This window comes from Myxocyprinus asiaticus, chromosome 41, assembly GCF_019703515.2.
Source record: "Myxocyprinus asiaticus isolate MX2 ecotype Aquarium Trade chromosome 41, UBuf_Myxa_2, whole genome shotgun sequence".
Lineage (NCBI taxonomy): Eukaryota > Metazoa > Chordata > Actinopteri > Cypriniformes > Catostomidae > Myxocyprinus > Myxocyprinus asiaticus.
The window spans coordinates 3,164,848-3,180,738 of record NC_059384.1 but is presented as its reverse complement, the minus strand read 5'-3'; the positions used below and the strand labels follow the sequence as shown (position 1 = coordinate 3,180,738).

At 38.1% G+C, this 15,891-nt stretch overlaps 1 protein-coding gene across 1 annotated transcript in view; it reads left to right on the top strand.

The window, feature by feature from the left end:
* The window catches only part of LOC127432141 (ankyrin repeat and fibronectin type-III domain-containing protein 1-like), a 109,722-nt gene that overhangs the window by 63,200 nt on the left and 30,631 nt on the right, over positions 1-15,891 (top strand). The window contains exons 4-8 of the mRNA XM_051682981.1: positions 9,961-10,168; positions 10,559-10,766; positions 13,497-13,694; positions 14,203-14,316; positions 15,019-15,116. Of these exons, the coding sequence (XP_051538941.1) occupies positions 9,961-10,168; positions 10,559-10,766; positions 13,497-13,694; positions 14,203-14,316; positions 15,019-15,116 (826 nt within the window). The remainder of the gene's footprint in view (positions 1-9,960; positions 10,169-10,558; positions 10,767-13,496; positions 13,695-14,202; positions 14,317-15,018; positions 15,117-15,891) is intronic.

The following is a 15,891-nucleotide window of genomic DNA, read 5'->3' as shown; positions in this document are numbered from 1 at the left end:
TTTGCGCATTTGTCGCAAAACATTCGTAAACTTCTCCAAAACTTTATTTTATTGACGACTATGTGAATAAAATTAGAATTGGTTACTTTGATTGGCAATTCTCGCACACATGCATGCACTGTCAGTGTTGCGTAATTTGCAACCATGAATCTAATTTTGAAGAAATTAATCTCAGCATCACGTTCCAGTAACGTAAAATTTGTAGAACATAAAATATTTTAAATTATACTGCATTCTTGTTATTTCGCTATTGTCGTAATTACGAGTTTTTGTGTTATAAACAATGTTTGTATTTAACAGTTGGGACCTCTACATATATTTTTGTAATTTTAATTACGTTTTATGTCATTTATGTCATCCCTGTTGTTTGTGTGTTTGTCAAATAACATTCGTAAACATTGCCAAAACTTTATTTTGTTGACGACTATGTGAAAAGAATTTAAATTGGTTACTTTGATTGGCAATTCTCGCACACATGCATGCACTGTCAGTGTTGCGTAATTTGTGACCGTGAATTTAAATTAGAAGAAATTAATCACAGAATCACATTCCAATTACGTAATATTTTGTACAACAGAAAAATATATGCCATATATGTCGTCCCTGTTCTTTGCACGTTTGTCGCAAAACATTTGTAAACTTCGCCGAAACTTTATTTATCGACTACTATGTGAATAAAATTAGAATTGGTTACTTTGATTGGCAATTCTCACACACATGCATGCACTGTCAGTTTTGCGTAATTTGCGACCATGAATCTAATTTAGATGAAATTAATCTCAGAATCACATTCCAGTTACGTAACATTTTGTACAACAGGAAAATCTTAATTTCTGAATTCATACTGTATTCTTGTTATTTCGGTATTGTCGTAATTATGAGTTTCCGACTTTTAAAACATATTCACATTTAACAGTTGGGACGTCTATGCATTTTTTTGGTCTTTTTATGCACGGTTAACGTAATTTATGTTGTCCCTGTTCTTTTCTTCTTTGTCGCAAAACATTCGTAAACATAGGCAAAACTTTATGTTATTGACGATTTTGTGAATAGAATTGGAATTGGTTAGTTTGATTGGCAAATCTCGCACACTTGCATGCACCGTCAGTATTGTGTAATTTGCGACCGTTAATCTAATTTCTAAATACTGAATTCATACTGTATTCTTGTTATTTCGGTATTGTCGTAATTACGAGTTTCCGACTTGTAAAACATATTCACATTTAACAGTTGGGACGCCTATGCATTTTTTTGGTCTTTTTATGCAGGGTTAACATCATTTATTTCATCCCTGTCCTTTTCGCCTCTGTCGCAAAACATTCGTAAACATAGGCAAAACTTTATTTTATTGACAACTATGTGAATAGAATTGGAATTGGCTAGTTTGATTGGCAATTTTCGCACACGTGCATGCACTGTCAGTTTTGCGTAATTTGCAAACATGAATCTAATTTTGAAGAAATTAGATTCACGTTCCAGTTACGTAATATTTTGTAGACCATAAAATGTTTTAATTCATACTGCATTATTTTTTTATTTTGTTTTTTGGATTTTCTCCCCTTTTCTTCCCAATTTGGAATGCCCAATTCCCAATGCACTCTAAGTCCTTGTGGTGGCGTAGTGACTCGCCTCAGTCCGGGTGGCGGAGGACGAATCTCAGTTGCCTCTTATCACATGGCTTGTTGAGGTTAACCCAATGTGACCCTACCCACCCTAGCAACCGGGCCAATTGGTTGCTTAGGAAGCCTGGCTGGAGTCACTCAGCACGCCCTGGATTCGTACTCACGACTCCAAGTGTGGTAGTCAGCGTCTTTACTTGCTAAGCTACCCGGGCCCCTCATACTGCATTCTTGTTATTTCGTTATTCTCGTAATTATGAGTTTTATATTTGTAAACAATGTTTGCATTCAACAGTTGGGACTTCTACACATATTTTTGTCATTTTATGCATGTTTAATGTCATTTATGTCATCCCTGTTGTTTGAGTGTTTGTCACGAAACATTTGTAAACATCACCAAAACGTCATTTTATTGCCAAAAATATTGCCACTCTTGGTATATGAGCAAAGGAGGTGTGAAAAATATGTTTTTATTGTTTATCCTTTTGATCTTTCATTCAAAATATTCACAAAAATCTATCCGTTAATGGATATCAAACAATTGCAAACACAACACAATTTTATCAAATAACTAATATTTTTGTCAAATATACGTGTGGCACAATTATTGGCACCCTTTTATTCAATATTTTGTGCAACCTCCCTTTGCCAAGATAACAGCTCTGAGTCTTCTCCTATATGCATAATGAGATTGGAGAACACATGGCAAGAAATCTGAGACCATTCCTCCATACAGAATCTCTCCAGATCCTTCAAATTCAGAGGTCCATGTTGGTGGACTCTCCTCTTCAGTTCACCCCACAGGTTTTCTATGGGGTTCAGGTCTGGGATGGCCATGGCAGAACCTTGATTTTGTGGTCAGTGAACCATTTTTGTGTTTTGGATCATTGTCTTGCTGGAAGATCAAACCAGAGCCTATTTTAAGCTTTCTGGCTGAGGCAGTCAGGTTTTGATTTTTTTATCTGTTGGTATTTGATAGAGTCCATGAATCCATGTATCCAAACAAGATGTCCAGGACCTCTGGCATAAAAATAGCTCCATAACGTTACAAATCCACCACCATATTTAACCGTTGGCATGAGGTACTTTTCCACATGGCTACCTCTCTGTGTGCGCCAAACCCATCTCTGGTGTTTGCTGCCAAAAACTCTATTTTTGTTTATCTGACCATAGAACCCAGTCCCTTTTGAAGTTCCAGTAGTGTCTGGCAAACTGAAGATGCTTGAGTTTGTTGTTGGATGAGAGCATAGGCTTTTTTCTTGAAACCCTCCCAAACAACTTGTTGTGATGAAGGTGACATCTGATTGTAGTTTTGGAGACTTTCTGACCCCAAGACCCAACTAAATTTTGCAATTCTCCAGCTTTGATCCTTGGAGAATGTTTGGCCACTTGAACCATCCTCCTCACCGTGCATGGAGACAATATAGACACGCGTCTTCTTTCTGGCCGATTCTTAACATATCCAGTTGATTGGAACTTCTTAATTATTGCCCTGATGGTGGAAATGTGTATTTTCAATGCTTTAGCTATTTTCTTATAGCCATTTTCCATTTTCTGGACAACCTTTTGCTGCACATCATAACTTTATTCTTTGGTCTTACCCATTGTGATAGACTAAGAGAATTTGGCTTGTGTGTTCATATTTCATATTTATACCCCTGTGAAACAGGAAGTCATGGCTGAACAATTTCATGTTCCTAGTCACCCAGGTGTACTAAAATATGTAAAATATGAATGGGAATATACTTCAGATATATTTTACTCATAAGAATGTCTAGGGGTGCCAATAATTGTGCCACACATATTTGACAAAAATATTTGTTTTATGATAAAACTTGTGTTGTGTTTGATATCCATTAGAGGACATATTTTTGTGAATATTGTGAATGAAAGATCAAAAGGATAAACAATAAAGACATATTTTTCACAGCCTTCTTTGCTCATATTTACCAAGGGTGCCCATATTTTTGGCCACCACTGTATGCGAATAGAATTGGTCTGTTAATTTGATTGGCAGTTTGGTCAGTGTTGGATAAGTTGCGACCGTGAATCTAATTTACAAGATCCATCTAAGCATCAAGTCCCAATTACATAAGATCAAGTTGAACAGGGGGCCTGGGTAGCTCAGTGGTAAAGATGCTGGCTACCACCCCTGGATTTCTTTAGTTCGCTAGTTCGAATCCCAGGGCGTGCTGAGTGACTCCAGCCAGGTCTCCTAAGCAACCAAATTGGCCCGGTTGCTAGGGAGGGTAGAGTCACATGGGGTAACCTCCTCGTGATCACTATAATGTGGTTGGTTCTCAGTGGGGCGTGTGGTGAGTTGAGCGTGGTTGCCGCGGTCGATGGCGTGAAGCCTATGTCTCCGTGGCAACGTGCTCAACAAGCCACATGATAAGATGCACAGGTTGACGATCTCAGACGCGGAGGCAACTGGGATTCGTCCTCCGCCACCCGGACTGAGGCGAATCACTACACGACCATGAGGACTTAAAAGCACATTGGGAATTGGGCATTCCAAATTGGGAGAAAAAGGGGAAAAATCCAAAATAAAAAGAAGATCAAGTAGAACAGAATAATCAAATATCTCGAATTATCAATTTATTCTGTGTTCACATCATGACAATGAAGTTAAACGAGCAAATAGCAAAGTAACAGTGTTGTTGTTGTTGCTTAGTGTCCGAATAACAATGTTGCATGGAAACATTGCATCTTCAAACGAGTGACAAAAATACTCTTTACAACCTCGCAGCCTTTTCCCGTTGTTTCATTTTAATGCAGGCAGATAATTTACAGGATACATTAGCTGTCGCATCGGACAGAACTTGATCTCAGAGGTAAAACGTGTGTTAACTTCGGGAAAGCGGCACAAAGTAATCTCTTACCAGCAGTCAGCTCAACACTGCACATGTGTGCGGGATTGCATGTGTTTATATGCGCCTACTGTTCTCAATGGCTATTATTCTTAGACAGAGGCATTACTCGCTACATTTTCCATACCATGGCCTATTCTCATTTAGCCTTGGCTCACTGGATGTGTTAAACAGCACTATGTGCTCGTATTTGTGTGCTAAATTTTGTTGTGCCTTTTGATGCCGCCTTGTTATGATGCCAGACACACTCCCTAGATATTTGAAGACTTGACCGTGTGTGTATGCATGGAAGTGGAGATTGTATTTGATGAACTATACTAGTCAAAAGTTTGGACACACTTGGCTGAAATGTTTGTCATGATGTTGAAAACCTTTTGATCTAAAGGCCTATGCTTTAATTCTTGAAAATAGTTTTATAGACAAATCTAAACAGTATGTACATATGAGTTTCTTTACATAACTAACATTTATTTTATAATTTTTTATTTTATTTTTTATTTTATGGATAAATTGAAGCTGATAGTGAAGGAAAAGTAGCCAACAGGTGTCCTGCACACATGGAAACATCTTCAATACTGTTTAACAGGGATCCCGTGGTCATGGAAAACCTGGAAATATCAGGGAAATTTAAAATAGGAATTTCCAGGCCTGGAAAAAGAATGGAAATTTCTACTGTAAATATACATTTTTCTAGTTATGGTCTAGAAAAATAGTTCATTGGCTAGCAATTGCTCTTAATTAGGGATGCACCAAAATTTCGGCCGCTGAAAATTTCCGTCTGAAAATGGCATAAAATGCTATTTTTGTTTTTCGAAAATGTAAACAGAAACTGTTGCTTTAATATCCGCTATGAAACACTGACATAAATTAAATAAAAAATAAAAAGTTCATTAATGCATACTGTGGTAAAATTTGAATTCCCACAAATTCACGGTTTTCATTGGAAACTGGATCTATGAGTGACACTGTCACAGAGAAACCAAGTTCATTTTCCCCACTCACGGCAATAATGACAACATGAATGATGGACCGACGCAAGGAAACTATTGGGAATAGAAAGTATGCATTTGTCCTTTGTTGTGTATTCTTAAGCACTTAATTAGCACTTTGTAGGGTAAAGATGTGCTTATATTTGCCCAAAGTTTTACATCTATAGATTTGTTCAGTATTTAAGAAATATTATTCATTATTCATATTATATGTGCGTTTTCTAAGTGTAATCACTTATACAAATTATATATATACTTTTTTAATACATAAATTATATATATTATATTATAATAATGTAATATAATGTAATATAACTTTTAGAATTTGTTTAATTAAATTATTATTATTATTTTTTGTTTATTGACGACTATGTGAATAGAATTGGAATTACTTTGATTGGCAGTTCTCACACACATGCATGCACTGTCAGTTTTGCAACCATGAATCTAATTTAGAAGATTGTGTCCATCATTTTCGGTTTTGGTTTTCGGCCGAGTGTGTCAACAATTTTCTGTTTCGGATTTGGTTCTGATTTTTGGCCCAGTATGTCCAAAATTTTCGGTTTCAGTTTTCGGTCGAGTGTGTCCACAATTTTTGTGTCGGTTTTGGTTCTGGTTTTTGGCCCAGTGTGTCCAGTATTTTCTGTGTCGGTTTCAGTTTTCGGCCAAGTGTGTCGAGAATTTTCATTTCGGTTTTCAGCTGAGTGTGTCCACAATTTATGTGTCAGTGTCGGTTCTGGTTTTTGGCCCAGTGTGTCCAGTATTTTCTGTGTCAGTTTTGGTTCTGGTTTTCAGCCCAGTGTGTCTAGAATTTTCGTTTCAGTTTTCGGCTGAGTGTGTCCACAATTTATGTGTCGGATTTGGTTTTGGTTTTCGGCCCAGTGTGTCCAGAATTTTCGTTTCAGTTTTCGGCCCAGTGTGTCCAGAATTTTCGTTTCAGTTTTTGGCCCAGTGTGTCCAGTATTTTCTGTGTTGGTTTCAGTTTTTGGCCAAGTGTGTCCAGAATTTTCGTTTCAGTTTTTGGCCAAGTGTGTCCAGTATTTTCTGTGTTGGTTTCAGTTTTCGGCCAAGTGTGTCCAGTATTTTCGTTTCAGTTTTCGGCCAAGTGTGTCCAGAATTTTCTGTGTTGGTTTCAGTTTTCGGCTGAGTGTGTCCAGAATTTTCGTTTCGGTTTTCGGCCCAGTGTGTCCAGAATTTTCTGTGTTGGTTTCAGTTTTCGGCCCAGTGTGTCCAGAATTTTCTGTGTTGGTTTCAGTTTTCGGCCCAGTGTGTCCAGAATTTTCTGTGTTGGTTTCAGTTTTCGGCCCAGTGTGTCCAGAATTTTCTGTGTCGGTTTCAGTTTTCGGCCCAGTGTGTCCAGAATTTTCGTTTCAGTTTCGGACAAGTGTGTCCAGAATTTTCGTTTCAGTTTTTGGCTGAGTGTGTCCACAATTTATGTGTTGGATTTGGTTCTGGTTTTTGGCCCAGTGTGTCCAGAATTTTCGGTTTCGACCAAGAATTTTCATTTCGGTGTATCACTACTCTTCATGAGTGCAAACTCTATAAAATTATTTTTTTTTAATTCCTTATCCAGTAATAAAAGTAATCCTGTTTTTTCAAAGTTCAACCATTTTAAACTTGACACGGCACCACAGAGAGCAACAGTGCCAGTCTACTTTTTTAGCCGTCTTGGTTTCGGAAGTATTTTTCCCATTCATTTTTCCAAAGGGATTTCATAAAATCCTTCATAGAGTTTTAAGCCATGAACCAATCCAACCAGCTCCGAGGTGAATCACAACTATAAAAAACTGTTGATTTAATGTTATTTATTATAAGTACAGAAACAATATATTTTAATTTTATTGCAAGATATTCAGATATTTGCAAATATACAAGTAGTTTAAAAGTGTAGGGACCGACTTGAAGCATGCACCATCGATTAACAACCTCTGAGCTCACAGTAGGTTTGTCTTTAAAGATTTAAAGAAGTTATTGTTTAAAATCGATTCACCTATGGAAAAAAATTAAAAATAATGTGACTTTTACTTCCGGAACCAGATTGTTGCATTCTATTGCAATGTTCGATACGGGGAGATCTAAAACAGTGTGAAACTCAACACAACAGCGAAAGATGTTCGTCAGAATGTGAATGGCTTTAGTGGAAAAGTTTTAATGAGGAAAAATGTAAAGACGCAACTTTTCAGGAAGAGTTTCAGTGTGCAAAAAGACTAACAGCTAAAGCATAGCAAACTGTCTGCATGATAACTGAAGCATCGCTGCTTAAAAAAATACGAAAATAGGAACAAAATTGGCATTAACTAGTCAGCCTCATTAATCGACTAGTTGGTTGTTGGATGACTAGTTGAACTTGGTGACCCATTCCTTGCCCAGAAATTTGATAAGTATTTTTGGTCACTATAAAATTCCCATTGACTTCATTCAAAAAGATAGAAAATAGTTATATAAAGAATAAGTCTGTGTGTCCAAACTTTTGACGGGTAGTGTGGTGGGAAACTTTCCTCTGTGTGTGTTGTATTCTATCACTATGTGTCTTATGGGTTGTTGAGGCGGCTGTGTTAACATGTGGTGTCCCTGTTTCTTTTGTCTTTCTCTCTTTATCCCTCGTTCTTTCATCTGCTAGTCTTTCATGCGAGTGTGCTCGCTGTTCGCTCGACAGCCCGTGTGTTCGGCGCAAGATGAGAAACTTTAAGCTGGGAGATCAGCAGCCTTTGAAACTGATCCCGCCTGCCACAAATATACCCACTTTTATCTGCTCACAGCACATACCTGCCCGTTAAAATAAGCACGTTATTATCAGAACACTAGGAGATGTTCGCCTGTATCTGGATGTGTGTTTGTGTGTCCCACGCAGACAATGGGTCCGTCCTAATATGAGAACATTTGTGACAGTTGTAGTTCTTGGAGCGCTTTGTTCTCTTTCCAAATTCCAAACCGCAGGAGGAACTCCTAAACTCATGCAGCTCCTCTGAATGAAGTTTCAGAGCCTTCTCAGGGCCGTAAGCACCAGAGACATTGAATGCGACACGTTTACAGTTATGCATTTGGCAGATGCTTTAATCCAAAGTGATTTACTGTGCATTCAAGATGTACATATTGTCAGTCCTTGGGAATTGAACCCATGTCCTTAGCATTTCGAATGCCATGCTCTACAAAAACTTGGACACGTCCCCTCCAATATTCAAATAAGTGCTCCACCAATATGGGGTTTTCAGTGAGTGATTCTTAAACGTTTACATTCGGTCCCCTATCAATCGTGAACGTTTTGGTAGTGACTGCCCTTAGGACGGCCCTGGCTTTTGTACCATGAATAAACATGACAAATTACGCAATCTACTGCATCTAATATGGATAGAATGAGGCAGAAAGGATATTATTTATAGAATATGCAGCATGGAGCAAATGACAGCTGCAGTGACAGCTTTGTCTTTTCTATAATGTACATATAGAAAAATACAAGAGACTGGAATATAAAGATAACTATATATTGCCATAATAATATATTTAATTTCAATTTAGTACATGTAGAAGTTTATTCTTTTATTGTCCATTTTTAGCATGACAAATTATAACAGCGGCCTCCCCGTTCTTGATGCATGTAACTTACACAGTGCGAGAGTATTATAGCGCTTTAGTGCTTCCGAATGCATAATTTAGTGCAATTTTTCTTCTGAAGAAATATTAAGTAAACAAATGAAAATCCATCAATATTTCTCTAAATGTTCTCACTTTTGGACTAAACATTCTATTGGATGTTGTTCACTGAAGCCTACAAGAGATAAATAATTGGGAGTTTACACTATTGAATGGGTATGTGCATCATTTATTACGGTTTAATTTTCATAACTGTGAAATGGAGTGGTGGTGGTGTAGTGGACTAAAGCACTGAACTGGTAAGCAGAAGGTAGTTGTTTCAATCCCCACAGCCACCACCATTGTGTCCTTGAGCAAGGCACTTACTCCAGGTTGCTCCAGGGGGATTGTCCCTGTAATCAGGGCACTGTAAGTCACTGGATAAAAGCGTCTGCCAAATGCATAAATGTAATGTAAATGCAAACAATACCGATCACGAGGCCGCCGGCAATCTTTGCGAGTAAATTGACAAAACACTACATTTGTCACTTTATTTTGCGAACGCGTTATATTTAAAAGTAGCATGTACATTTGATTGGGAACTGCAATATTAATTGAAGTCATGTTTGCATGTATGCATTTAAGATGCTTCCAAAGTGACTTACAGTACATTAAAGGGCTACATTTTAACAGTATGTGTGTTTCTTGGGAATCAAACTCATGACTTTGATGTTGCTCTTCTAGTTGAGTGACATGAACTAAGTACCAGTCAATGTACTATACCATCTGATACCATCAGTGTACCATTATACCACCACACTGCTTTTATGCAAGGGTTTTCCTTAATGACATAACATCATCTAGGCAACATCTCTCTTCATTCCTCCGCATTCAGTGTCGTTTCTCTTTCAGGGCCAAATCCAAAATGACTCAACAGATCCCTGAGCCTCATCCTCTGATCCCACGCAAGTATTCCAGTGCGTCATGTTCGTCTCCTCCAAGCGCGGCGCGACGCCTCTACAGAAACCTGTCTGGAAAGTTCCGCACGGTGAACCTGCTTCAGGATGATACGCCACTTATGGGCCAGTCGGTCAAGGATCAATCGCACAAAAACACTATGGTGAGATCAGCCTGCAACATAGCACAAAACACTTCAAACTTAAAGATACTTAGAAACCAGCACACAAATTGGAAAAACATGTAATGAAGCATCAAGAACTTTTTTGAAGACTCCATGAATATTGATCTTATCCGCAGAGGCGCAGGCACATTTTTGTCCAGGAAAATGCTCTCTATAATGAGATTGTCCCTCCCCCCTTTTCATGGTGTCCCTGTACAAGAACGCTGTACAGATAAGATAACAAGAGGAATCTAAGGTTCTGCAATTGACCAACAATGTAGAATCTGACAGAACGTTGACACTGAGTGCATATCTGTATTTCCAATGTTTGTTTAGTGTGCCTGCATGTGTTTGCATGTATATTTCTACATGTGTGAGATGTATTTACAGTTTCAGGGTAATGAGGCTCTGTTTGAAGCTGTTGAGCATCAGGAGCTCGATGTGGTGGAGTCTCTGTTGAACACCTTCAGTTTGGAGGAGTTGGATTTAAACACACCCAACAGTGAAGGTCTGCTGCCCCTCGACATCGCCATCATGACCAACAACGTTCCCATGGCCAAACTTCTGCTGAGGGCTGGTGCCAAAGAAAGCCCCCACTGTGAGTACACACACTCGCTCTGATCAAACAAATGAGCATGAGCCCCTTTATGATTCATAAAGCATGCATTAAATGCACAGATGCACGCCACATGCGATACAATACAGTAAGCAATAAGGGCTTATTGCTTTTATCAAGCAGCAGGAACAGCAACAGGATAAAAGTCTCCAATGTTCAATAAATTATTAGAATTTATAATAATAATAATAATAATAGTTAACCATTTTTTGACCAATTAATGTAGCTCATTATCCTAACTGTAGGCTGTTTGGGAATCTCCATGCACCAATAAATTTTCCGATTTATATAATTTAACCACAAATAATAATAAAAAAATTCATTATATTTTGCATTAAAAAAAATAAAGCCTATTTTTAGGACAATTAAGATTTTTTGGCAATATTTTCATGATAATTAAGGAAATAATTTGTCATAAGAAAATCTGACTCTTATTACTGTACTGAAAATCGAAAAAGAAAGAAATCTAATTTAAATAGTAAATTATTTTTGTAAAGTACAGTTGTAATGACAGTATTTGACGTGCAGAATTTAATCCATGCTTTATGCAGTATATAATAAAAATAATAATAATAATAATAATAATAATAATAATAATAAACATATTGTGTCCAGACAGGATGGATGTGAATTTGGGGGATAAATTTGCTTTAAAATATTCGTTTTTAAAATAATGCCCCTAGTGGTCCTAAAAACAGTCTTAATATTCTTTAATATAATTACTTATTTTTTTCTTTTGATTTTGCAGTGAAATATGACCTAGACATTTGTTTGCGAGATTAAAGTTTTTATGATAAAAAAAGCAACATGACTTTTACCAATTTTATTTTACTTTAATACAGAATTTAATTGATGTGCAGTCAAAGGTGTACATATACTTTTAAAAGTGAATCCCATCAATTTAAACCATGTTTATCCTCCTGAGACACAAGTGTGACAGCTGTGTGCATTTCCCTTTTTAATTTGTAACATGTAGCACCTAATAAACATGCAAAAACAAACAAACAAACAAAAAAAATAATAATTCTAGAGCAAATAGTTTTCTTAAAAATGTATGTCCTCACATGTGGACAACAGGACTAAGTTGTGAATTTTTAAATACCACGCTATAGAAAGTCAGATTTTTTTTTAAATCAAATTATTATTATATTTTAGTGTCAATAAGTGTTGGTTATTCATGTCTTAGAGACATTACAGACATTACAGCTGATTTTATGTAAAGCTGCTTTGGAACAATGAGTATTGGGAAAAGCACGGATAAAAAGCTTTACAAATGCTTGACTTGATTTTACTTTTATGTTACAATGTTTGTTTGTTTTTTTTTCTACTTTGGCAACAATATCTCAATGTTCTCTCTTTGCACTGTCAAACAAACAAGTGATAGCCAGTGCTGAAGCATTTTACCAATCAGAAACTAGCATAATTAATTCAGATTCAAAGTAATGTCCAGCATCATCCAATCACTGTCAACCATGTTAAAATAAAATGATACATTATAAATTCTGAATCTATGTACTGATTATCATTGTCACATGTCTGTCAAACATGTTGAGTGATCCAAACATCATCTGCAGCCTGAAACTGAACTTTTGATCAGATTTTAGGAGTGAATGCACTTAACTGCATAGAGAGCTATAGGATGCTCCCTTGCTCCCTATTTAGTGAATGACTTAACCTCCAGTGTGCTATTTGTCTGCACTGGTCTCAGAACAGTTCTAAATGCATCTTATTTTCATCCTAACTCCATATAAAGCCTCTGAAAGGATTTTTTTTTTCTCAGTGTGAAAATGCACAATATAGGATTTCTATTGTAAACCTTGTGCTGTTGTGCACATTAGTGTACATTGTGTTTAGCAGCATGGCGTTTCGCAATAAAGCACTCAAATCTGAAAAATGGCATGTTGTATGAAACTAGAGACTCTAACCTTTTGACTCAAACAGGTTTCAATGTACAAACTTAATTAGGTTTCTTACAAGATGTAGCTTTGTTGCCGTTTCTCCGAAAGACAAACTCCGCTGTGATCGGCGCCATGTTGTTCTGTCACATGACTCCGTACGTCGAAAGTTTAACCCTTTACTGACAGCACAGAGTCTCCTGAACTGAGATCAGTCAGTTTAAATTAAATTAAATTATGCGCTGCATATAGCGAAGCCAAAATACAATGTCCACACATGTGTTCACGGGTCCGCACAAGGTTATGAGTGTACACACTGTATTGTTGTATTGCAGCATTAGTCATATGAAAGACATGGAACCAAATTCTGAACCTCACCTCCAAAAATCATTATGAAAGAAAGGCGAAGGTAATCTCAAGTTCTAGACTGTTCTACAAAAGTTCAATCCATTACAATGCAGGAGTGGTTGCACGTTGTGTGTCCTGGAAGAGTGTGAGATCCAAACGGAGCTGTCTGGCTGGCACACATGTGTTCATCTAGATCATTAACAGTTTTAATAACATCTCTTAATGTACTTTATAGAAACACACTTCACATCAAAGACATCAAACACGCAAGAGGGTATAAAAAATCTCTCACACTCAAATGTAAGATGTGTCATGGGGAAAAAGACCTTGGTTATGCTTGTGAACTATAAATGTGTTCATATGATGATTGCATGCTTCAACAATGTCAGATTTCAACCAGACTGATGAAAAATAGTATTGACAACTTTTGCATGATTTGACAGTTAAATATATTTTATGTGCTCTCTAGTTTTAAGTCTTGAAGGCAGAGCTGCTCACCTGGTCTCGCTGGTGCAAGAGGCAGAGCATCGCATAGCTGAGCTGGTCGCCCAGGTGACGGGGGAGGAACCAGTGGAGAGGGAGGAGTCAAATAGAGAGAGACAGCTAAAGGCATGGGAATGGAAGCTCCGCCTCTACAAGCGCATGCAGATGGGTTATACACACGCCAGTGAGTTACACAGTATGACAGAAGGATAATTTTTTGCGAACTATTTATTTTCTCCCCAATTTTGGAATGCCCAATTCCCACTACTTAGTAGGTCCTCGTGGTGGCGTGGTTACTCATCTCAATCCGGGTGGCGGAGGACAAGTCTCAGTTGCCTCCGCTTCTCAGACCGTCAATCCGCGCATCTTATCACGTGACTCGCTGTGCATGACACCGCGGAGACTCACAGCGTGTGGAGGCTCATGCTACTCTCCACGATCCACGCACAACTTACCACACGCCCCATTGAGAGCGAGAACCACTTAATCGAGACCATGAGGAGGTTACCCCATGTGACTCTACCCTCCCTAGCAACCAGGCCAATTTGGTTGCTTAGGAGACCTGCCTGGAGTCACTCAGCACACCCTGGATTTGAACTCGTGACTCCAAGGGTGGTAGTCAGCGTCAATACTCGCTGAGCTACCCAGGCCCCCCGGCGAACTATTGTTTTAAATGTGTGTTCTGATTTCAGGTCCTCCCGAGCCGCCCAGCGTAGTCCATCTCTCCGTCAGCAGTAACACCAGTCTCAGAGTCCACTTCCAAGAGCCACTATGTCACAATTCTGCTGTTATTACCAAATACCGTGGTGAGTAACAGTCAGTACAGTGTTTTAGTGGGTAATTTAAAGGTGGAGCGTGTCATTTTTGGCATCACTAGCAACACCAAATGGAAAGATTGGTTTCCAAACAGGTTTCCCAAACACTTCTGCCCCGTTTTACATTGTTTTCCAAACAAACAAGCAGTCCCGCCTCTAACTCACATGATTGTTTGAAGCAAAAGTAGACATGTTAGACTGCTCAAATAAACAGGGCAGTGTTTTGAAAGTGCCACATAGTCACACTGTTTACACTTTTCAGGGGAATCAAATTACAAATAGCTTACTTAGTTGTTTCTGCACATTAAACTCAATGAAAAATCACACACTTCACCTTTAAAGCACATTATCAGACACGTGATCTTCTATGACTTATCAAAAAGTCATAAACACATTGATTATTACCAGTGTTGGGTGTAATCTAATTACAAATGAATTAGTTACAGTAATCTAATCTCTTCTTAGTCAAAACATTAGTGTAATGCATTACATTTTAAATTCTTACCCAAAACTATTTATTTCTCTATTGGGCTAGTATATCTGAGCTGATAACCGCAAGGTTGTAGGTTTGAAACTCACAAGGAACATACCATGGACAAGACACTTAACTTTTGGCTTCTCCAAGTGGATTGTTCCTATAGTAAGTGTCCTGTAAAAGCACATGCTAAATGACTATTTTTGATTGTATCTCAGTGGGTTGGAGCAGCGTTCCTTCATTCAGCCCGTTACTGGGTGAGATGACCATTGAAGACGTGACTCAACTTCAGTATGACATAATTGGACTTACAGCGGTTAGTATATAGATTTGTGTATGTAGAGGATAACATACCACACCAATGTATACACTTAGAATTAACATACAGGTTTCTTCTGGAAATGTTCTTGTCCCAGGAGTTACACTTTTGTTTTCTTTTTTTTTTTTTTGGTATTTGAAAATCACATAAAACCTCACTTTAGACCTTTTTACCATGCCTTCATAATTTATTTTTTTTCTCAATTTGGCATGCCCAATTCCCAATGCGCTCTAAGTCCTCGTGGTGGCGTAGTGACTTGCCTCAATCCGAGCGGCGGAGGACAAATCTCAGTTGCCTCCGCATCTGAGACCGTCAATCTTATCACGTGACTTGTTGAGCGCGTTACTGAGGAGACATAGCGCGTGTGGGGGCTTCATGCTATTCTCCGCGGCATCCACACACAACTCACCACACGCCCCACCGAGAGCGAACCACATTATAGCGACCATGAGGAGGTTACCCCATGTGACTCTACCCTCCCTAGCAACCGGGCCAGTTTGGTTGCTTAGGAGTCCTGGCTGGAGTCACTCAGCACACCCTGGATTCGAACTCGCGAACTCACGGGGTGGTAGTGAGCGTCTTTACCACAGAGGCCCCCCTATAGTATTAAACTATAAAAATCCTTTATAAAATACAAATTATTACATTTTTAAAACTATGATCATCTAAAGAAAGAGTGAAATAAACATAAACCATTTCAATATTTATTGTGTGAAAATTATTTCTATACATTTTTCAAATATTTCCACCAGCCCAGTTCTATCCATGTCAT